Below are 25,167 nucleotides of genomic sequence, written 5' to 3' on the forward strand. Positions count from 1 at the left end.
ATGAAAGGGCCAGAAGATAAAGGATTCAAGGGTAGAAGATAAATGGACTATTGATTAAAATTGCAAATGTTGGAAAAGTAAGCCAAAGCAAGGGTGTTAGACTAGGAAAATAATGGAAGCTAGAAGAACTGGAGCTCAAAGTAAAGACAAATAACTTTAGGAAAAATGAGGCAGAGGAGAACTGTAAGAGATCACGAACAGAAAAACTATATTAAATAGTTGAAAAGAAAACCTATTGCAGAAAGCAATGCATACATACTTCATAAACTGACAAAAATTTCGTATTAGCAATGTAAAAGCATCCAGAAGAAATTATGCATCTTATAATTAATCTTTTTTTAATTATCCAGCATTATGTCACAAGTACTATAAAGCTTTATAAAATGTTTTGACATAAAGGCAATAATTAAGCCACTTAATGCATTACCCTCAGTTTCTAAGGAGAAAACACTGATATAAAGAATTTGCATTCTAACAACATAAGTACTCTACTTACTCTGCAGAGGCTGGCAAGATGTTGATGGGAGATATATGAGCACTGTAATCAAAAAAAGAAACAATCTTTTAAAAATTAAAATACTAACAGTATTAATAAACTAAGGCACACACATCTTCACCAATTAGGAAAATACATGAAATGAAGTTTATTTTCAAAAAAAGTACTATACTGTTTTTTCAGCAGAATCTTATTGGCTAAGGACATGCAACAGCAAATAGATGAATGGACGGATGAATGGATGAATGGATGGATGGATGGATGGATGGATGGATGGATGGATGGATAGATGGACCTGCCTCTTAAATCTGTGAAATGAATTTACCCCAACCTATACTTGCACACTGGTTACATGAGTACATAACCCAGAGAAGCAAATAGCTTGATTAGTGACCGTACTTAGGAAAAATTTATTAAGATGACAAAAACAGGTATGATTGACTATAGATTTTTGAAAATAATGTCTAGAATCTGATTCTATCTTACTAGCTGCTTCTTTTCTCAACCACCATAAGCAGTTCCTTCAGAAGAAGGCAGCACAATTACACAGCTCAACTTCACTTGCTATGCCAAAAGATTACACATAGGTGACAAGATAACTATATTCCATGTGCCACTTAAAGAGGCACAGGAGACCTCAGTTAACTGCTGAGTCCAATCCAGAACATTTATCCACATTAATGTCAACATAGGTTCTACACTGCAAGCTGCTTTCTACCTTCACCTTCACCATCACCACCTTTCCCAAACACCACAGTTGGATGTAGCATGGCTCTGCCACTGTTAGGCAATCAATAAAATATTTATTAAGCATACCCAATATATATCAGGCCTGGAAAAAAAATTGTAAAGCAATTTAAGAGAAATAAGGTTTAGATCAACATCTCATAAAATATAGCACAATGAGTTTCAAATGGGTATACAACTTAGATATAAAAGATGATATCATGAACAAATCAAAGGAGAAAGGGAAAGACACCTTTTGCAACTATGGATAGGGGAAGAGAGCCTAATCAAATAAGGGAAGGAGATGATCCCAGCAAATGTGAAAATAAACACTTCTCCCTATAAAATTGAAAAGGTTTTACACAATCAGTGAAGTAGGAATAAAAAGGAAAACAGTTACTACTTACTAGAAAAGGGAAACAGAGGGGGAGAAAAATCTTTGCTGTAATTTTTTTTAAATAAAGGTCTGATATCTTACACACACACACACACACACACACACACACTCTCGCACACTCTCACACCATTCTACAGCAGATAGTCAAAGAATATAAACAGATACTTCAAAGGTAGAGATCCAAGCTATCAACAACCATATGAAAAAATGCTCTAAAATCACGAATAATTAAAATACAAATCAAAACAATTCTGAGATTCTACCTCACACACATTAGAGATTGGCAAAGATGATTTTAAAAAAAGGAATATGGCAATTGTTGGAATGACTATGGGAGGACAAGCAAAATGGATGTGAATCAGTCTTCATTCTGGAAAGCTTTAAAATTTGGCCCCATCAGAGAATTGGAAATTGAGGTAACGCCCATCAACTGCAGAATGGTTAAACAAGTTGCAATATATGAATGTAAAGGAATACTACTGTGCTATAAGAAATGATGAGCAGGCACATTTCAGAAAAACTTAAATGAACTGAGACTGAGTAAAGTGAGCAAAACCAGAACACTGTACACAGTAACAGCAACATTGTTCAAAAATAAACTATAATACACTTAGCTTTTCTCAGCAATACAATAATCCAAGACAATTCCAAAAGATTCATAATGGAAAATGCCGTTCACATCCAGAGAAAGAACTATGGCATCTGAATGCAGATTTTCACTTTTTTTTTACTTTTTGTAACTTTTTACCCTTTTGTTCTACTTATTCTTTCAAAACATAACTAATGTATAAATATGTTTAATGTGATTGCACAAACATAACCTATATCAATCTGCCTACCATCTAGGGGAAAGGAGTGGTGAGGGAAGGAGGGAGAGAGAAAAATTTGGAACTCAAATCTTATTAAAAATGAATGTTGAAAATTATCTTTACATGTAATTGGAAAAAAATAAAATACTATTTATAAAAAAAAATTAACTCAGCCCCCAAAAAGTCACTAGGCTATGCATACACTGACCAACGAGGCTACTAGTAGGCATATTTACCTAATAAGAAGATCAAAAAAATTTTAAAAGGGCTGATATGTACAAAAAAATTTACAGCAGTACTTTTTGTTAGGACAAAAAACTGCAAACTAAGGGAATATCCATTGGTGGGGAATGACTGAACAAGTTATGGTATGTGAGTGTAATGTAGTATTACATGTCATAAGAAATGACAAAAAGAGAACTTCAGAGAAATCTTGAAAGTCTTGTATGAACTGATAAAGAGTGAAGTAAGCAGAAACTAAACACACATTATACCGTAATAACAAGACTTAAGATCTTTGATCAATGCAATGACCAACTACAACTCCAGAAGCAGATGATAGATTCAAAACGTAGAATGAGAAATCTTTTTAGACATGAGCAACGTAGGGGGATTTATCCTGACTACAAAAATTTGTTGCAAAAGTTTTGGTTATCTTTTTCTTCTCTATTTTTGAAATGGTGGGAGGTGGGAATAAGGTGAAAGACAAGGAAGTGGTTGCCAAAAATAATTAAAAAAAGGGTTCTTGAAATGTTTTCAAATGCCCACGGAGAAGCAGAATAGCTTTGAAAGTTTTGTGTTGAATTTATTAACTATTTAAAAGGAAAAGTATATGCAGTAAGAGATTCACATACAATCAATCCTCTTTTCCTGTTCTACTTTGTATATAGAAATGCTAGTTTTATATGGTGTTTGTTAAATTCAAAACGACAATAAAAAAGAAACTAAGGAAGTGACTATCAACTATGAAATAGCTAAACAAATTATAGCATATGAATACAATGGAATATTATTGCAGTATGAGAAATGACAAAAGGAATGGATTCAGAAAAACCTGAAGGTCTCGTATGAGCTAGTAACAGTGAAGTGAAATGAACTAGAAGAGAATACAACATTAACTTTATAAATAAAATAGCTCAAAAAAACTTAAGAACTCTAATCAGTGCAATGAGCAATTACAACTCCAAAAGACTGATGAAGCAGTATTTTCCACCTCTTGGTGGAAATATGATGGACTATAAATACAGAATAAGACATACTTATTCAGCCATGGCTAAGAATATTTTCTTTTGTCCCAATTATATTTATTTTTTACAAGAAGGTTTATACTCTAGAACAGTTCTAGTGGTGGGGTATATTAGCCTCACAACAAAAAAAGACTATAAATGAAATATTTAAAAACTACAAAGAAAGTGGAAGCAAGTTTAGAAGGGGATACAGTCAAGCAGAGTAATGTTGATACTACCATTTTACACTTAAGATATACTTTCTTAAATGATGTATGTAATAGATTCACTTCATATACAATCTTTTTCCTGGTCTTTATTAATGGAAAGTTCATATTTATTGATGATTTTTTAATTCACAAAAATTTTTTTAATTAAAAAAAAAAGAACTAATGGCTTCAATGATTTATAATGGCTTACATGTGTCTCCCCACATGGGCAAGACCATTCCTTTTGTAGGTGGCCATTTAGCTGGCAATATGCAAGACATATTTGAAAAGTAAAATAACAAAGACAATAGACTAATATTAAACAGCTTAATTGCAAGTAATCTTGTAAAAGTACACTAACTATAGGAGTAGCTTGTTTTTCACTTTCAATTTTAAGCAATTTTGGTCAATGGTTTTGCAAAACAATATCAGTTTTTAAAAAATTTAAAACATAAACAAATACCTAAGCCGTATCACAAATGGGGGAAAAAATATCCATGTCAAATTAGCTTACAAATTTAACACTTTATACTACAGCTGTCTAGGTAAAAAAAGTGTTCCAGTCATTAGAGAAGATAAATAGAATAAAGCACGTTTAAATCTATTTTAGGCCCAATGACATACTGCTTATGCTACATAAGTTAACCCCTACTTGTCTTACTCCCTAAGATGCACAAAACAAGCTACATTTTCTGAATGATTTATAGTTAAGAGGTCACTAGGAGTCAGAAGACCTGGGTCCTAAGGCCCTGCTCAAGTTCTACGTGTATAACTGGGCAAATCACTTCACCTCTGTGTCTCAATTTCATCACCTGTTGAGTGGGAATAAGACCACCTGCCCAACCTACTTGACAGGAATGCTAAGATCAAATGAAATAAGATAGGTGAGGGCACAGTGCTATAAATAAACCTCTTATGCATGAGTAAGGTATTGTTATTATTACTATTTCAGGGTGTTGTGAAATTAAAGTAAAATCATAGATCTTCAAGTGAAACATGTCAAAGGAGAAATTATTCTGATTACTAATACCACTAATTCTATGTAATCAGACACTGAGAATCTTAACATTTACATGCCCTGTTTGGACAATTTACATTTGTACTTTCTTGAGACTCTCTAAACTAGAATTAAAGAAATGTGCAGAACTATGAAACTGACCAGCATGAGTGCACTGCATTACTATTCAAAAAACATTTGTAAATGTTGTACCTGATACAAATTGACTAATTTAAATACAGTTTTCCTCCTTCCTGCTCTCACAGAAACCACTAGCTACACTTCAACCATAAACAAAGGCTAACATTTTAAACTTAACTTTCGTTCAATTGTTTCAAGTATTCCCAAGAAACAAAGTCAATTTTAAAGCCAACCAAAATGTATTTAAGGCAATCCCATTTAAGATAATAAGGATAGTACGGAGAAGTCTTGAGGAAAGAGTCAAAAAGTGCTGGGTTCAAACGCTACCTCAGATACTTACTAGCACTATGACTCTAGGGAAGTCACTCAACTACTGGTGACTGACTTCATTTGTAAAATTGAGATAACAACAGTACCTACTTCATGGTGTTTTTTTAAAGATAAAACAAATAAAATGTATATAATCTAAACGTGAGCTATTATTATTGGAGCAGAAGTAATTCTACAAGTCTTGTTTGCACAGCTGAAACAATACTGATCCCATGAAAATCAAATTAAGGCATGTGAAAACACTGTATAAAAAATAAATATTATTCTCATGCAATCAATGCTGACCAGACTACCTTTAAAAAAGGAATTTAGGAAATCAAATGAATATTATTATCCTTCACCCACAATGTTATTCTTCATGCCCCCCTCCAAACCTTCCCTCCTAGTCAGTAGCAATTCACAGCCCAGGCAGAGTTCACATTCCTTCCAACTGGCCAAACCAAACCCACTAAAAAAAAATCTGTCCATATTTATTAACATTAAATAACGAATAGGTCTTGACTACCTCAAGCCTAAACTTTTTAAGGTAAGTTCTTAAAAGGTTCTTTATTTAAACTGATAAAGGCTCATAAAAATCATCTCCTCCCTCCTCTCTACCACCCATACATACAAAGGTGATATTAATGTGCAGCATTTTGCCCATTTCTAGCAGGTGTACATAAGCTAAATATGAATTAAGCATTTGGTACCTTGTGCAGAGACATATAGGCTATCCCACAATTCAAGAGGGCTCTCAGTAATCCCAAGATCAAAAAGGACAGCCTGTCATGTCATAATGCTTCAAACAAAATCTGAACCCCAAGACCTTCTTGTTATTCTAAGATAGCAAAATCCCTGCTACATCTTGAAGAAACCAGGCTACAGGCTATTTTCCAACTTAAGCAACCAATTCCTGGAGTTCAGACAATTTTTATTTCCTAACTTTACAGCTGGAAGTACTGCTTTTTAGTCACACATCCTAAAAATGAAACTGTAAATTCCCCTTCAACAGCTAAAGAAGTACTATGTTTATTCACTATTTCTGGATAAATATAATTTTAGGAAGGACACCTCTAAGTATCTAGAAGAGAGAGAACAACAGGGATGGAAAGGATTCCGAAGTTTGTATTTTAAATATGCAATCTTTTTTTTATCTTGTTTACTTAAATATTTGTTGATAACTAAGTTCAGAATTTTAAAAAAAAAAACAACACATTAAACCCCTCCAATCTATTTTCTTGATAATCTCCTTCCTTTTGGCTGAGTTACCTTCTTCAAAGATCTCTTTGAAATTGACATTGGCCTACAGGCTTGATAAGTAATTTTAAGGAGTAAGTCTTAGAAAGAGGTTAGAAGGACAAAATGAGAGATTAGAATAATTGTTGAGTCCAGTGAAAGATTCAAAGGCACATTAAAAACTTGGTCTGTCATAATTGGGGATTTTTTTGGCAACATTCATAAGGAAGATTGCTACACAAAAAGTTTTCAGTGAAATATCAGAAAATTCATAATCAAAATACTTACTTCCCCTCTTCTGAAAAATTCCAAGGAAGAAAAGTTTTCTAAAGCTACATTCTTCTATTCCTTTACTCCCCATTCACCATATAATTTAATTTGCCAAATAAGAGAAGATGGTACAGAAATATCACTGTTCTTTGATCTATGCAGTTGGACAAGGAACTTTATTTAGGCTTTACTGCTTTCTTTCCTCTAAATTATATAAAAATATATTACATAAAATTCCAATCAACTGGCTTATCAAAACCCCATTAAAAAGTTTTTAAGAAAAACTATCAGTAAAGACATTAAATATACTCAAAAGATGATGAAAAGTTGCTACAAAGAGGCAGATAAATAGTTCAAAGATATCTATACTCCAGGTAAAAACAAAAGGCATAAAACTGAATGTCCATAGAGAATAAACCAAACTAGGGGTTTTGTTGGAGGAAGAGGAGGGTATGAGGTAAGATGGGATTTCATCTCTAAGATCACATACAAACTGAACTACATACATCATTCAGCTTATCCTTGTGACTACTGAAGGACAAAGGGCTGGTTAATTACATGAGACAAACCCAGAGTATAAAATACACTTTAATATAATCTTTTTAAAGTTGTTTTTTCAGTTTAAACCAGTTTCTCAGGGCCTTACTCTACTTACTGTGTTAGCAAAGCTAACAAAAATCCTCAAATATACTGAAAAGGCCTTAAAAAAACATGTGCATTCATCAGTACAACTCTGTCAACAGCCACTACATATGGCTAAAAACAGGGCATGAATTCTGATGAGCACAGACACAGGATAGATAGAATCCTAACACATTTTTCAGTCAAACTACTTATAAATTCTGCAGACAGATGCTACACACAGACTGTTAGTCCAAAAATGTTAATCATATGTTATTTAAACCATGACTGTATTCATTAGCAATAGTACCAAATGACAAAGCAAGAGAGACACATACTAAATCACAAGGGACATATATTTCTTCAATCTTTAGTCAAGTGTTTTGCAGTTCTAACTGATTAATGAATCCCTGCCTGTTGTTCTCTTCTGCTGTTAACTACTTTAAAAGATCAGCTTATACAACCAATAATTTTTTGCAAACCATAAATAATTTTAGATTTATCTATCCTACCTATTAGAATTTAGAACTCACATATCATCAAGTTATCATAAGGTCAACAGTTTGCTCAAAGAAATACATAATCGTAATAAACAACACTTCCTCTATATATCCTAGCTACACCAAAATTATTCTTATCAACTCACCTGTGTAACAGAACCTTGCAGGCCATTCTGAATATTGTAGCTATTCCCACTGAACATTTCTGATAAAGGGACTTCATTTGAAAAATCATAAAGGCGAGTTGATAAATGCTTATGAATATTACTAGGTTTGATTTCAGTGACTGCCTTCCAAAGGCTGGGTACTTCTAGACAGTGCTGTGCTAAACCCTGCAGTCTAAATAGCAGACTGCAACATGAGGTCACTACTGACAAGAAGCTACCCAATCAACACTCCAAAAATGTCCTCCCAAGCACTTTACTGCTTTTTAGGTGGAGCAAAATCAGGAATCTGGGTGAGATGCCACACACAATAACATGTAAGCCTGATCAAATAAAAAACAAGCCAATCACAGATCTAAGGGCCCTCCAAGCTCTGATTAGATAGTCTCTTAGGAACCATAATTTCATCCATTCATATCAAGGACATAAATGTCAAGTTGATTTTTGACTTAAACATAGCAAACAACTAAGTAGAAAACAAGTATATAAACAAGCACAAAATGGCCAATCTGTTAACAGTTCACGCAAAAAAAATTAAAAATAAAAAGATCAGGGTAGAGGGGTGTGTTAATGAACTGAAAACACAAAAATTAATATTCTAGAATAAATAACATGATCTTAGGGTACATTAGGACAGCCATAGTTTCCAAAACATGGGATGCAACAAATTCAGTTATCCCACACTGCAACTGTTTACTCACCTGCAAAATAAGATTAGACTGAACTACCTTTTACTTTTATATTATTTATTTTTAGTTTTCAATAAGATTCCACAAGATTTTGAATTCCAAATTTTCTCCCCATCTCCACACCCTTAGGGCAGTGTGCACCCCAACTATCCCTTTCCCCAATCTGCCCTCCCTTCTCTCACTCCACCCCTCTATTTTCCTGCAGGGCAAGATAGATTTCTATGCCCCATTGCTGGTACAACTTATTTCCCAGTTGCATGCAAAAACAATTTTTAACATTCATTTTTAAAGCTTTCGAGTTCCATATTCTCTCCTTTCCTTCCTCCTCACCTACCCTTATTAAAAAAAACAAATTGATATAGGTCATACATGTAAGCCATGCAAAACACTTTCATAACTGTCATGCTGCAAAAGACTAACGGCATTTCACTCTGTCTTGTCCTGCTCTCCATTTATTTCATTCTCTCCCTTAACCTGTCCTCCCACAGTAGTGTTTGCTTCTGATTACCCCTTCCCCCAATCTGCTGTCCCTTATATTATCCTCCCTCTCCTATCCCCTTCACCACTGCCTTCCTGCAGGGTAAGATAGATTTCCATACCCAACTGCATATGTGTTATTCCCTCCTTAAGCCAAATCCGATGAGAGTAAGGCTCACTTATTCTCTCTCACCTCCCCTCTCTCCCCCTCTATTATAAATGTTCTTTCTTGCCTCACAAAAAAGTATGATGATTTACTACATTCTACCTCTCCCTTTCTCCCAGTACATTCCTTGCAACACTTGATTTATTTTTTAGATATCCTCCCTTCAGCTCACCCTGTGCCCCGTCCATAGATACAGACACACACACACACACACACACACACACACACACACACACACACACACACACACACACATACATTTCCTCTAACTAGATTAATACTGAGAAAGGTCTCATGACCTTTCCATGTAGGGATGTAAACAGTTCAACTTTAAGGAGTCCCTTATGGCTTTTCCTTCCTGTTTATCTGTTCATTTTTCTCTTGATTCTTGTATTTGAAAGTCAAATTTTTTATTCACCTCTAGTCTTTTTAACAATACTACTTGGAAGTCCTCTATTTCATTGAAATCCCATTTTTCCCCTGAAGTGTTATACTCAGTTTTGCTGAGCAGTTGATTCTTGGTTTTAATCCTAGCTCCTTTGACCTCTAGACTATTATATTCCAAGTCCTCCAATCTCTTAGCGTAGAGGCTGCTAGATCTTGTGTCATTCTGATTGTATTTCCCAGTACTTGAATTCTTTCTTTCTGGCTGCTTGTAATATTTTCTCCACCTGGGAACTCTGGAATTTCGTTTTCAGATCTCTTATCTCTTTCAAGAAGTGAGTGATAGATTCTTTCAATTCCTATTTTACCCTCTAGTTCTTTAATATCAGGGCAGTTTTCCCTGATAACTTCTCGAAAGATGATTTCTAGGCTCTTTTTTTGATCATAGTTTTCAGGCAGACAAATAATTTTTAAATTATTTCCCCAAGATCTAAGTTCCAGGTCAGTTTTTTTCCCAATGGGATATTTCACATTGTCTTCTATTTTTTCATTCTTTTGATTTTGTTTTATAATTTCTTGATGTCTCATAAAGTCATTAGCTTCCATTTGCTCCATTTTAATTTACAAGGAATTATTTTATTCAGTGAGCTTTTAGACCTCTTTTTCCATTTGGTCAATTCTGCTTAGCATTCTTTTTTACCTTGACTTTTTGGATCTCTTTTGCCATTTGGGTTGGTCTATTTGTTCAGCAATTTTTGGGTTTCCTTTAGCATGCTGTTGACTAGTTTTTCATGATTTTCTTGCATCACTCTCATTTCTTTTCCCAATTTTTCCTCACTTCTCTTACTTGATTTTCAAAATCCTTTTTGAACTCTTCCATGGCCTGAAACCAATTCTTGGAGGCTTTGGATGGAGGAGCCTTGACCTTGCTATCTTCCTCCAGTTGTATGGTTTGATCTTCCTCCTTGTCAGAAAATACCTTTTCACCAAGATACTCTTATTTCACCTTCTATAGTCTTATTTTTTCCCCTTTTCAGTCATTTTCTCAGCCAATTACTTGACTTTTTAGCTCTTTGTTAAGTGGAGGATGTAGTGCCCCAAGTTTCAGGGGTTTTGTTCTCCTGTTTTCAGAGATATCTCTAGGGACCTGTAAATTCTCAGTTCCTCCAAAGTGGTACGATCAAAGGAGAGGTATTTATTCCTCTCCTGGTCTGCACTCTGGTCTATAAGCAACCACAAGCATTCTTTTCTGCCCTGGAACTGCAAGGAGGATTCCCTATCCACAGGTGCCACCAGCTCTGCCACAGCAGCGCTTCTCCTTGCCTAGGACCGCCACCCAGGACTGTGACCCAGAACAGTCACTCGATTCCCCCACTGTCCGTAGGCTAAGAACTCCAGACAGTCATTGCTATAGCAATGGCTGCAGTTGCCAAGAGGCTGGGGCTGAGGCTGGGCCATGTTCTTCTCTCACCCAGGCGAGAGAGCTTTCCCACTGACCTTTGAAGCTGTCTTTGGAGTTTGTGGGTTGACAAGTCTGGAAATTGCTACAGCTGCTAGTGATACAGCACCGTGAGGCCTACTCACAGCTCATGGTGGGCTGCACTCCATACTGACATAGTGCAAGATATTCTTCCTGTCAGTCTTCCAGATTGTCTTGGGCTGAAAATCTGTTTCACTCTGTCATTCTGTGGCTTCTGTTGCTCTAGAATTTGTTTAGAGTTATTTTTTACAAATATTTTCAGGGGTTTAGGAGGAGAGCTCAGGCAGGTCCCTGCTTCTACTCTGACATCTTGGCTCCACCCCCAGCTCTGAATTACTTTTAAAAGCTATGTCCCAGAAAACAAATTTTCATTCTATTTGCTTACTGCAAAAACTTCAATTTTTAGGATTTCCTAAATGCAATTGTTATTCTTTCTCAGCTTAGGAAACATAAATCAATATGCTTGCCACAGAACATATACTTTACATCATTATCATCATCATAATTAACAACAATAATAATAATAATAATAGCTAGCAGTATGCAAAGACTTTAAAGTTTCTAAAGCACCTTATAAAAACTACTTCATCCCTTTCTTAAAATAACTCTGGGAGCCAAGATGGCGGAGTAGAAAGACGCACGTACACATAGCTCCGAACCCACAACACATAGAACGGCTACAAGGAAGTAACTCATGGCAAATTCCGCACCCAGAGGCCACGGAACATTGGAGCGAGAGAGATTTCTGTTCCGGAGAGACCTGCAAATCTCTCGCGGGGGGTCCTTCGCGCTGCGGACTGGGCGCCGGGACTGGGAGCTGAGTGCAGCCCTGCCACGGCTGCGGCACCGAGAGAAACAGATCCGAGCAGGCTTCAGGGACGGGATCTCCAGCGGCCGCACAAGTCCCTCCACCCACAGGTGACGGGGGTTGGTGAGAGAGTCTCTTTGGCGGGTCGAGAGGGGAGTGGGGTGCCCCCATAATTCAGGCCCCCCCCGGGAGGTAGAAGCTGAGAGGCGGTTGCAGACAGGGGCTCCCCAGCGGGCGGGAGCCTGAATCCATTGTGGAAGGTCTGTGCATAAACCCCCTGAGGGAACTGAGCCTGAGAGGCAGCCCTGCCCCGACCTCAGCACCTGAACTTAATCTTACACTGAATAGCAGCCCTGCCCCCGCCAAAAGCCCTAAGGCTGGAAGCAGCATTTGAATCTCAGTCCCCAAATGCTGGCTGGGAGGATCAGGAGGCGAGGTGGGTGTGAGGAGAATATTCAGAGGTCAAGTCACTGGCTGGGAAAATGCCCAGAAAAGGGAAAAGAAATAAGACAATAGAAGGTTACTTTCTTGGAGAACAGACATTTCCTCCCTTCCTTTCTGATGAGGAAGAACAATGCTTACCATCAGACAAAGACACAGAAATCAAGGATTCTGTGTCCCAGCCCACCCAATGAGCTCAGGCCATGGAAGAGCTCAAAAAGAATTTTGAAAATCAAGTTAGAGAGGTAGAGGAAAAACTGGGAAGAGAAATGAGAGAGATGAAAGAAAAGCATGAAAAGCAGATCAGCTCCCTGCTAAAGGAGACCCAAAAAAATGTTGAAGAAATTAACACCTTGAAAACTAGCCTAACTCAATTGGCAAAAGAGGTTCAAAAAGCCAATGAGGAGAAGAATGCTTTCAAAAGCAGAATTAGCCAAATGGAAAAGGAAATTCAAAAGCTCACTGAAGAAAATAGTTCTTTCAAAATTAAAATGGCACAGATGGAGGCTAATGACTTTTTGAGAAAGCAAGATATCACAGAACAAAGAGAGAAGAATGGAAAAATGGAAGATAATGTGAAATATCTTATTGGAAAAACAACTGACCTGGAAAATAGATCCAGGAGAGACAATTTAAAAATTATGGGACTACCTGAAAGCCATGATCAAAAGAAGAGCCTAGACATCATCTTTCATGAAATTATCAAGGAAAACTGCCCTGAGATTCTAGAACCAGAGGGCAAAATAAATATTCAAGGAATCCACAGAACACCACCTGAAAGAGATCCAAAAAGAGAAACTCCTAGGAACATTGTGGCCAAATTCCAGAGTTCCCAGGGCAAGGAGAAAATATTGCAAGCAGCTAGAAAGAAACAATTCAAGTATTGTGGAAATACAATCAGGATAACACAAGATCTAGCAGCCTCTACATTAAGGAATCGAAGGGCATGGAATAGGATATTCCAGAAGTCAAAGGAACTAGGACTAAAACCAAGAATCACCTACCCAGCAAAACTGAGTATAATACTTCAGGGGAAAAATTGATCTTTCAATGAAATAGAGGATTTTCAAATTTTCTTGATGAAAAGACCAGAGCTGAAAAGAAAATTTGACTTTCAAACACAAGAATGAAGAGAACCATGAAAAGGTGAACAGCAAAGAGAAGTCATAAGGGACTTACTAAAATTGAACTGTTTACATTCCTACATGGAAAGACAATATTTGTAACTCTTGAAACTTTTCAGTATCTGGGTACTGGGTGGGATTACACACACACACATGCACACACGCACACATACATAGAGACAGAGTGCACAGAGTGAATTGAAGAGGATGGGATCATATCTTAAAAAAAAATGAAATCAAGCAGTGAGAGAGAAATATATTGGGAGGAGAAAGGGAGAAAATGAATGGGGCAAATTATCTCTCATAAAAGAGGCAAGCAAAAGACTCATTAGTGGAGGGATAAAGAGGGGAGGTGAGAGAAAAACATGAAGTCTACTCTCATCACATTCCACTAAAGGAAAGAATAAAATGCACACTCATTTTGGTAGGAAAACCTATCTCACAATACAGGAAAGTGGGGGATAAGAGGACAAGCAGGGTGGGGGGGATGATAGAAGGGAGGGTATGGGGAGGAGAGTGCAATTCGAGGTCGACACTCATGGGGAGGGATAGGATTAAAAGAGAATAGAAGTAATGGGGGACAGGATAGGATGGAGGGAAATACAGTTAGTCCTATACAACACAACTATTATGGAAGTCATTTGCAAAACTACACAGATTTGGCCTATATTGAATTGCTTGCTTTCCAAAGGGAAGGGGTGGAGAGGGAGGGAGGTAAAAAAGGTGGAACTCAAAGTGTTAGGATCAACTGTTGAGTAATGTTCTTGCCACTAGGAAATAAGAAATACAGGTAAAGGGGTATAGAAAGCTATCTGGCCCTACAGGACAAAAGAGAAGACGGAGACAAGGGCAGAGAGGGATGATAGAAGAGAGAGCAGATTGGTCATAGGGGCAATTAGAATGCTTGGTGTTTGGGGGGGGGGGAGGGGAGAAAAGGGGAGAAAATTTGTAACCCAAAATTTTGTGAAAATGAATGTTAAAAGTTAAATAAATACATTTAATAAAGTCATCAAAAAAAATAACTCTGGGAGGTAGGTGCTATTATCATTTCCATTTTAGAAATGGGGAAACCGAGGCAGACAGATGTTAATTTGTTTGCTATTATTAAGTTCCTGAGGCAAGTTCTGAACTCAGATCTTATAAATAGCAATAAGTCCTTCTTAGGATCTTTGTATAGTGGAAGTTTATTGCCCCCCCCCCCTTCCCAATGGAGAGTATTTGCACTCATATTTAGAAACCCAAGTGATAAAGTCATAAGCACCTCCACAAGACTTCTGATCCTTACTTAAGGGAAGACCCTAATGCCATTATCCTGTCACTGCTTCCGAAATACCTGGGAACATTCATGTCCATATTAATTGGCTAGCATCCTGTGTTATTTCCTTTCTTTCTTTTGCTTTCACCCATAAAACCACCATGAAAGTCTCCCCCTCTTTTCCCAATATCTTCCATCTGGGCTAAAAGAATCCCAAAGTGCCAGCATCATAGATAGAACCCTCTACCATCTAGAAAATCAAAAAACTCATACTCATTCCCTTCAACCAGTTACTACACTCAAAAGATCTCAAAGCACAGACTGGAAAAGGAGAAAACAAATAATACACCTTGCTCACCACCTATCACCATCCTGGAATCCCCTAAAATCAAAGAGCAGTTCTAACACATATCTAAGATAAGACTTTTCTCATATAAAAAAAGGCGAAGTGAATCCCAATGTTCATCAAATTACTTTTGGACACATAAGTTACATACAGATTTCTTCTCCCACCTCTAATTAGGATACTGGAATATCACATAATTACTCATTTGGAGAGGTATTTGTTGCCAAAAGAAAAGAAAAAGAAACTGATGAATTCTCCTCACTTTTAAACTCTGAACTAAAGAGCCCTCACATTCCTTTTGTTGCAATGGAGGATTTTAATTCAGTGGCACATAAAGAAAAAGCATTGACTTATAGTCAGGTGTAATGATTTCAAGTCATGGGCCTTTCAATTACTAGTTGCTATGACCTTAGAAAAGAGTTATTTTACTGCTCTCAATGATAGGTCTCAGTTTAAAATGAAGGGAGTATACTAAACTAACTCTGAAAGTCCCTTACAATTTTCTTCTTTAAAAATCATAAAATGATACCTTTTTGAAGCATGCTTTATAGCAAATATAAAGATTCAAGGCTGACAAACCATACAGATATACTAATTAGCTGTGTGATTCTGGGTACATCATTTAAATTCTCTCTAAGCTTCAGTTTTCCAATGTCTAAAATAAGAATAACTTTTTTAAAAAATCATAGCATTGGAGAACATTAACACACTAGCTTCCAGAGACCTTACGTATACTAACAAAATAAATAACATTTGTGTATGTCAGGCTAAGGGTATATGTTAGAGTCTCCTCTCAATCTATCTTACAGAATTTGTACCTTAAAGAAACACACTTGTCTTCAAGATCACAAATGTTCATGAGCAATGTACTACATAAAATTCCATTTTAACAAATGTAATTTCCAGAATGATGTCATTGCATTCCAATTATAAACACAAGGAATATTTATATCCATAAAGACAGGACTATTACTTGGAGGATCTGTTTAAATAAACTAAATGATTCACCACTATATTTGGCAACCATAGAAATTTCTTAGGGGTTTTGTATACTGAAGAGATTGTTTGACTTCGAGCTAGGCCCCAGGAACAGTCAAAAAGCAGGCAAAAAAAACTGTCTTCACCTCTGATCTTCTCTACCTAGAAAACTCTGTGCATGCTTCCCCAAAACATACACCTGATATCGTGGCAAATAAATAGAGTTAAAAGCAAAAAAAAAAAAGTCAATTCTAATACATTACCTCCCCCTCCTACTTTTCATTAGGTGAATTGTTTTTCATTTAAATTTTTTTTGCACTATTTTAAACCATAATGCTACCTCAAGGCTTTTTCACAGGCTCACTGAACTAATAATACATTCACAGTTGCATTGTCCTTCAAGGTATTCAAAGCACTTTCCTATGACACACCTGAGATGCAAATAATACAAATTCCACTCCTAGCTGAAGTACAAATGCCCTTTAAAATACTCACAAAAAAATCATTATCTAGCCACCAAATGGAAACCTTCAGTGGCAGAGTGAAGTGAAAGGTTCACTTCCATAGTTGAACCATTCCTCTTTTCCATCAGCACTGTTAAGAAAATTTTCCTCTTAGGCTTCCTTATACTTTCCTAAGGGTTTTAGTTCTGCCTTCTAGGACCAAGCAGAATCAATTTAATCTTTATTCTGTCACAATCTTTCAAATACGTGAAATTAGGCAGTATGCATTCTTTTTGATTCTTCTTCTGTCCCAGCCCTGCCCCCATTCTCACCCTCCTTCTCAATAACCAAGCCAAGTTTTGTCCTCTCTAGAGCAAACATCCCCATTTCCTTCAAATGATCTTTGCATGGTAGGATTTCCTTTAGGAATAGGTGGTGTTCAAGTTTTTTAAAAGCACAATTCCTGAGTCAAAAGAATGTTTTCCCTAGAGAGACTGATTTTCTGGCAAAGACTTCAGAATATGTTTCTATGGAGTTTTTCATTGTGCAGAATCTTTAGGAATCAATTAGATAAGTAAGGTATTATTACTTATGTTCCATCTACTGGAAAACGAAAATACCTTCGCTAGAAAAAACACTGTGTAAAAACTGCTTTTTGTTTCTCATTTCCCCGCAGCAATGAATAGGAAGGTCACATGAGTAAGGAGAAATGGAAAAAAACCCTTTTACAAAAGTACAACAGCTACAACTACTGAATAGTTTACATACCTATGTCACAGCCCCATGCAAGACTGCAAGTGCTCTATGAACCTTAAAATGCAATGGAACTAATTGTTAAAGCACTAAGGGTAGTTTCCATGTCTTAATTATTTCCTTATTCATTTAACAACCAAGCTACATATTATACGCAAAACTCTACATTATATTTTCCTGTGTTTTTCACACAGTAAACTACTAATTGAATTAAGAACAGCAAAGGAATCCTTAGATGACACAGAACAGAAAAAGGTACCAGAAAGAAATCATGAAGAAAGGGGAAAAAAATCAACTGCAACTCAATATAGAATATATATAATCATTATAATGTATATAACCAATATAGACAGAGATAGTATTTTCCAAAATATATGCCATGGGATTGTTGAAAGTGGATTTGAGGGAGGACATAACTGAAAAATGCACTTTTAATAGGATGAATATATCCAGAATAAAAAGCAACTGACATGAAGTAGCAATGATATACATACACAAACAAAAAGACACTGCTGTAAAACATTTTAAAAGGATTCATTTTATTCACCATCACAAATAGAAAGTAAACAGGACTAAATGTTCAACCTAGCTATCAAACACTTAACCATACTTAAGAAAGTAAAATCCTCATTTTGCCTAAAATTTTAAATGTTTCTCAAGCTACTTCAGCAGCAGGTAACAAAGCCTTCTATAGAATACAATACCTAGGTACTAAAAATGTACATCAAAATGGATAAATAATTTCTATGTTCAGTCAAGGAACAAGCAGTCTAAACAAATAATGGTATCAAATAAAATAAAAGTACCAAAACTATAGCCTAGTATTATACTCAAACTAAAAGACAGTGCAGTGTGATGATTTTGAAAACAGAAAAGCATGGTTTTGAGTCCTGCCTTTTTCACTTGCTAGCCATTGAGACCTTGGATTTGTCATTTCCCCCACCTAGGCCTCAGGTTCTTCAACTATAAAACGAGAAGGGTAGATGAGGTTCTCTTTAATGTGTCTTTTCCAACATTCTCTTCTCAAACGTTGCTGCATCTAAAAAATCAGATCTTACATTATCACCAGAGCCCCCAAATATGAAAAAAAGTAATATTTTCAAATGAACAGAGTTCTGTGAAGTGCTTATAAACTAAGCGAGGGAAATAACTTGCCCAAGATCAGAAATAGAAACTGGCTCAATTACAAACTTTTCAGATGTTAAAACCCTTAAGCCTACTTATTTTCTAAGAAGTCATTGAGAAGTATTTATTTGAACTCTTATTAAGACTCCCCACTGGAGAAAGAAATGGCAAACCACACCTTGGCAATGATTCTACACTCCCAAAAGCCATTCAAGAAGAGGCCATGCCCTGGTAGGTCCTACCAAGCTGGAAACACTTCTTGTGGACCTAGTGACAAGCTGGTTAAGTATCACCTGAGACTGAGAGATAATCAAGCTAAGTTAAGTTTCTCTAATCAATAGGGTAATAACTGCATAATGAATATTGCAGTCCATAGCAATTTTTGAATATGAGCTACTAAGTAGTAATAGCAATATCCATTGCAGGATTATAATCAGCAATGGTGAATAGAGCACCCATGCACATCAAGGAAGTTATAGAGTTCTCATGTACAGAACATGCTTCAGATATCATTCCATTTGAGGGGTTACTTTATGCAGAAGTGATGCATACGCAATAAATTTTTGGCTCTTTAGATATCTTATTCTTTACTCCTTTCTTCACTACTCATGACAATGACTTTCAAAGAGAAGATTTTAATGCAAGTTTCTTTAATAAGAGAAATTGGTAGGGTGATAGTTTTCAGAAAATAAAATGCTTCTAAATCTTCTGCAAGTCACAATAACTATTATTCTTTTAAAGAAAAGTAGAACACTTTCTCCTTTGGGAAATAAATAGCACTTTAAAATTATACTTTACTTCCATTTATCAGAGATATATATATTACTACGTATTATGCCAAAGTCATTTGGTTTCAGTACCTGACTAAATTGGTTCCCATAAATTTCTAATCACAAATAGTAAGTCAGATATGTAGCTGTGCCACCTCTTTAATCTGAAACACATTGAAAGTCACGTTATCTTGCAGAAAACAGGATAGTATGGTGTAAAAATAGAGAATATATATTTTTTGATTCTGAGTCCCAGCTCCATGACACTGCATAAGTTGCTTAACTTCTTTAACACTGTATTTTCATCTGTAAAATTATACTTTACTATTTCACTTATTGCAAGGAAAGTACTCAGTAAATTAAAAACACTATGTGTATTTTTAATTACTTCACATAAGAACAATGTGGTTGCCTCGCTCTCTCTCTCTCTCTCTCTATTCATCTTGGAACAGGCATGCACCAAGGAGGTTCTAGAGTAACTCCTCTCCCCTCCAAGACTTCCAAAAATTTATCTGTGTCTACTTAGCTCAGTTTCCAGACAGCAGAGGCTAAAGCTTTAACAAATGGATAGGAAGTACTGGCCCTAAACTATCCTGAAGGGTGAGATATGTCATCTGCCAGAATATTACAAATGGTTTTATGACTGAAAATTTTCTTCATTTCTTTCAATTAAAAAACAATCACTTCTTTTTCTTCCTTTACTCAACTGGTACAATGTCAGAGCCAGATGGAATTTCGATGCATATTTCAAGAGTTGAAAATCAAGGTTTAATAACTGAATCCTTACCTTGTTGATGCTTTAACACTATTAGATTCCAGGATGTTCTCGGTCATCCTCAAGTGTACCACCTCTGGCATTTCTTTAGATTTCTCTGCACAATCTTCTGGAAGTTCTTCTGACTGCTCTAGCTTTTCATCTTCTTCCTCTTCCTCGAAGAGTTCATTAATCTATTAAAAAACAATTTTTAAAGATTGACAAGACTGACAACTCAAATTTTAATAAAATTAGTTGATTTATAGGCCAAAGAAAAGTTATTATAAAAGGACATTTTGACACTGAAATTTAAACAACTTCCTAAATCCAAGTCTCACTTAAAAGAATGTTGTTGATACTTGCTCTACAGGTTTGAAGAAAAGAAAAGTGTGCAAAGGAAAAACAAACAACATTTCAAAGAATGATGAAATAACAATACACTGGAATCCCACTGAGAATATGACTAGGACTTTCAACTACCAAAGACAATTTAAGCATCATGATTAACATTAGGGCAAGCTCATTCTCTGCCGAATTTTTGTTAACATAGAAGATAAGTAAAGGCTTCTTAATCACTCTCTACTTTCCAGGTGCATAAAATGAGTTTATTTTAATTCAGCAGGCATAAAAATCCACAAAGAGCGCACACATACACATGCAAAAACAAACTTACTAAAATTTCTAAAACTAAATCAACCTCATTTAGAATGAGCCTGCTAAACCTGAAAAGGTCAAATCTGTTACTTTTCATGGAGAAGGGGCACTACCAGGACAGGATTTATTCTGTTTATAAAGAGTTGTCTCAACATACTAATTCACTTTTTTTTTCTTAAATGGGAAGAAGAAAATAAATCTGGTGTTTGCTCCCTCAAAGTGACTATTTCAGGAAATAAGTCTTATAAAATAGGCAATGGATGCTAAAATTTGAGAGAGTTTAAAAAAGTAATGAAAAATTGAGGAAAAAAAATACAAATGAACCTGTTTCAATGATCAAATCTAACTTCTTAAAATGCCCCAAAGGTGGAATATGTTGCAAATGGTCTTTTGATAAATTTTTAGAAACTGAACACTAGGTATTTAAGGACGTAAGAACAATGAAAGCACACCGAACTCAAAACATTTCTGAGTATACTGGAAGTGCTAAGAATACACTTGGCTTTACAATCATGGATAATGGCAGTGCTGTCTCTAAGTCCAAATGTGGTTTCTAAACTCCATGTTAATACTGCAGTTCTGAAAAGGAAAACCCACCATTCCATAAAAAGCATCCTATCATGGTTTGGCATCCTGCTTATCAACTAAGAGAGGATGACAGAATTAGAGCTCAAAGGGATCTCAGGGCTCAATTAGTCCAACCCTCCTCATTTTAATTAATAATGTGTTGTCCAGAGAGGTTAAGCAACTTACCCAAGGTCATATAGGTAGTAAAACACAGAAGCCAATATTCAAAACCCACCCTCTGGCTACAAATTCAAAACTTATATAGCACCAAGTTAACAAGTGTTGAAATTGTATAATTGGAAATTTTAATCATTCTTGATGGAAGTGGAAATGCATTGCCAACATCACTGTTACCGGGGTTTTTTGTTTTTGTTTTTTTGAGGCAGTTAGGTGGTACAGGAGATAAGAGTACCAGGCTTGGAGTCAAAAAGACCCAAGTTCAAATTCAGTCTCAGACACTTAATAGTTGTGTGACCCTGGGCAAGTCATTCGACTTCTGATGCCCTCAGTTTCCTCAACTGTAAAATAGGAATAATAATAGTGCTTACCTAAATTAAATTAATTTAATTGTTGTGAGACTCAAATATTTGTAAAGCACTTAGTACAGAGCCTACAACATAGTAGATGCTTAATAAATGCCTATTCAGTTCCCTTGTCCTTTTTTGGTGGGACTCAGTTTATAACAAGGCAGGCATATGAGTGAATGTCCTGAGCTGTAGCACAGAAAGGTCTCAGGGGCTACCACTGAGGCATATGGGGCTGACTGTTCTGCACTGAACAGTCCCAGACTATTGGGCATTAGGAGTCTGCTTTTTAATAACTTCTCCCTAGCTCTTTCTCTTGCTATCAGACTGTCATTTCATTGCCTGCCTCTAGCAACCTTTCCTTTCTTCCCACATTGTCATTTCTGTTAACTAAGAAACCAAATAGTTAGATTTGCTAGAAAATGTGTCTAATGAAAAAGCAAGAATGAGAGTGAGAGTGATCAAGACACAAGTAAAGTTCTGAAGGGCTCCCCTGAGGTAAAGCAAATTCAATTTGATAAACTTATTAAGTATCTACTCTGTACACAGAACTTTTCTAGGCACTGAAGTAGGTACAAAATTTAATTAAGACAGATCTCTGCCCTCAGTTAAGCCTACAGTCTGAGGATATGTGACACAATGCAAATAATTACCACATATGACAAGTGTTTGAGGGGGGCATAAAATACAAAAGGGACAGGCATTACTAATTTGGGGGATGAAGGAAGGTCAGAAGGAAGAAGCAGCATTTGAACTGAGCTCAAAGGAATGGGTAAATGCAATATGGTCCAATGGAAAGAAGAGACCATCTAGGTGGGTTCAGTGGATAGAGAGCTGGACCTGGAGTCAGGAAGACCTGAGTTCAAATCCAGCCTCAGACAGTTGTGTGTGACCCTGGACAAGTCACTTAACCTCTATTTGCCTTAATCCATTGGAAAAGGAAAGGGCACTCTAGTATCCTTGTCAAGAAAACCCCATGAACAATATTGTTCATGGAGTAACAAGAGAGTTGGATGCAAATGAACAACGAATAACAACAACAATGGAAAGCAAAATATTATCAGAGGGGCAAGGGGGAACGACATTTGATCATTGTGTGGTAGGATCTATAAAGAGTACCAGATTTGGAAAGAGAGGACCCAAGTTTGAGTCTTGCTACTTACTATGTGTGATACCATGGAAAAGTCATCTGAGCTCCCTGAGCCTCAAATCTCTCCCCTTCAATCCTAAATCTATGATCCCAGAATTAGAAGCTTGACTCTAACAATTTAACCTCTCTGAACATCATATTCTTCATCTATAAAATGAAGGTGATATCTGTGGTACCTACATCACAAGCTCACAGGATTACTGCTGACAAAATTAAAATAATGCAAATTTAAACATAAGATAGATAAATCACTTTATAAACTTTAAAATGCTAAACAATGTCAGTTTTTTGTTATTAAATTGTCTGATGGAAACAGGGAAGGCACTTAAGGAAAAAAAGAACAGGGTCCAGCAAAGAGTGAGGCCTTGTACAGTAAATGGAATTAGTCCAATTTAGGGGAAGCATAAAGGAGAAGTTATCTGTTTGAGAAAAGAAGAGTTAGAATACTAAATGTTTAAGTGCTATATTCACATACAAATCTGGGTCTTTAGCTACAAAAATGCTACCCAAGGTATTATTAGTATCACTTGAGTTATAAGGATATATTTACATAAGCACCAATCTGTGTAAATTTTTAAATTGTATCAGATCACAAATAACTTTCCTTTTCATATATTACATAGGGTTAATATAGGAATAAATACAGAGAAATATGTTTGGTAACTATCTGGCAAGAAAATGGTTTACCAATTTAAAACAAAAGTCACAAGAGAAATAAAATCAGAAATGTAAACTATTAACTACTCTACCTAATTTGTGAAGGCATCTGAGCACACAAGAAGGTTTAAAAGAAAAAATAAACAAGACAGTTTTTTAATTGAGCAAGAATTTACATGCATTCACTCTCTCAAATTTTAGGTTGAGATGATTACAGGAATATGGATTTGCTACAAGTTTTTATGCTTGGCAACAATAGAGATACAGGAGTGCACACATATTCAATAAAATATATTTGAAATAGATAAAATCAGTGGTCCATAGAACATGCAAATTCTCACACTTCAAATTAATTCAAATAAACTTTTACTTTCCCCTACTAGCATCACATCTAGAAAGTAATCTGGTAAGACAACAGAGCCAGAAAGTTAAAAAATAGCCATTACTTTCTACCCCAAAATAATGATCATACATAAAGATTAGTTTTTCTAAAGTGATAGAGTGAATTTTAGACATTTCATTTAAATAAATGTGCCCTAACTCCATCCCCATGAAGCTCTTCAAGAAAAGAATGCTTGTCAATGGGCTTAAATGGGAGCAGTTCATTTATTATGTGCATAAATGGGAGATGGATCAGTTCAATTTAATAAATATTTATTAAATGCTTAAGAAAAAAAAGAATGAATGCTAGGCTCTCAATTTCTCAATAGCTCTTTAGCATCCAATTCATTTCAGATGCTACTTAAAAGTGTTCTGTGTATGCTTCTGCCTCAACTCTACTTCTGGTGGATCCTTATCCATACTTACATCTCTTCTTTCTTTCATTGCTGTAATTCCCTTCTCTAGGGCCTCGTGAAATGCCTGCTCTCCAGACTCCAGCTTGTGGAGAACGCTGCTGCCTGCCTTCTCAAATGTATAAAGAAACATAATTATATCACCTCCATCCTTAGATAAATTAAGGACTCCATACTAAAGAGATTGTTCACCTTCTTAACTTGTCTCAAACATGGTCTCTACTTGTCTTCTACCAACCATGTGCTACTTTCTATAGTCACAGCTATCACTAAGAGTATCTCCTGATGAATTCAATAAGGCTTATAATAGCCAAGTCACTGCATCAATAGTAACAAGACTGTAAATGAAGAAAACAAGTGGGTGGACAAATCTGATTTCACAAAACATGAAATTCAAAGTAAAACAGCATTACTATAGGGAGTAGGTCAGGCCCAACTATATATTTAAAAGTCTTTAGGGTCCTGGAATTCTCCATTAATGGATGAGAAAGCAGCAACAGTTATATTCATTCAAAGTTGAAATAAAACAGGATTATGTTGAATTTAAGGAATGTTCATTTCACTCAAATACCATTATCTCATAAACCAAATAAAGTCTGTCAAAATTACTTGAGAAAGATAAAATGCAAAATTTAAGAAATCTGTTCCCTTCACTCGCATCCTAGTATATTTCCTAGTATAAGAAAACATATAGCCTTTTAAGCAATCAAATATAATATACCTTATA

The 25,167-nt window shown here is 35.9% G+C and overlaps 1 protein-coding gene across 11 annotated transcripts in view; it reads right to left on the reverse strand.

Moving 5' to 3' along the window:
* Positions 1 to 25,167, reverse strand: part of FAM13B (family with sequence similarity 13 member B) — a 176,753-nt gene that overhangs the window by 52,875 nt on the left and 98,711 nt on the right. For 6 of the 11 annotated variants that reach the window (XM_072630340.1, XM_072630346.1, XM_072630339.1 and 3 more), the window contains 3 exons: positions 24,454 to 24,549; positions 20,128 to 20,288; positions 497 to 538 (listed from right to left, as the gene is read on the reverse strand). In XM_072630340.1, coding sequence (XP_072486441.1) covers positions 497 to 538; positions 20,128 to 20,288; positions 24,454 to 24,549 — 299 coding nt within the window. The remainder of the gene's footprint in view (positions 1 to 496; positions 539 to 20,127; positions 20,289 to 24,453; positions 24,550 to 25,167) is intronic. The other 5 variants (XM_072630345.1, XM_072630347.1, XM_072630343.1 and 2 more) reach the window with 1 other exon arrangement.

The sequence above is a fragment of the Notamacropus eugenii genome, chromosome 1, assembly GCF_028372415.1.
Source record: "Notamacropus eugenii isolate mMacEug1 chromosome 1, mMacEug1.pri_v2, whole genome shotgun sequence".
In the NCBI taxonomy this organism is placed as follows: Eukaryota; Metazoa; Chordata; class Mammalia; order Diprotodontia; family Macropodidae; genus Notamacropus; species Notamacropus eugenii.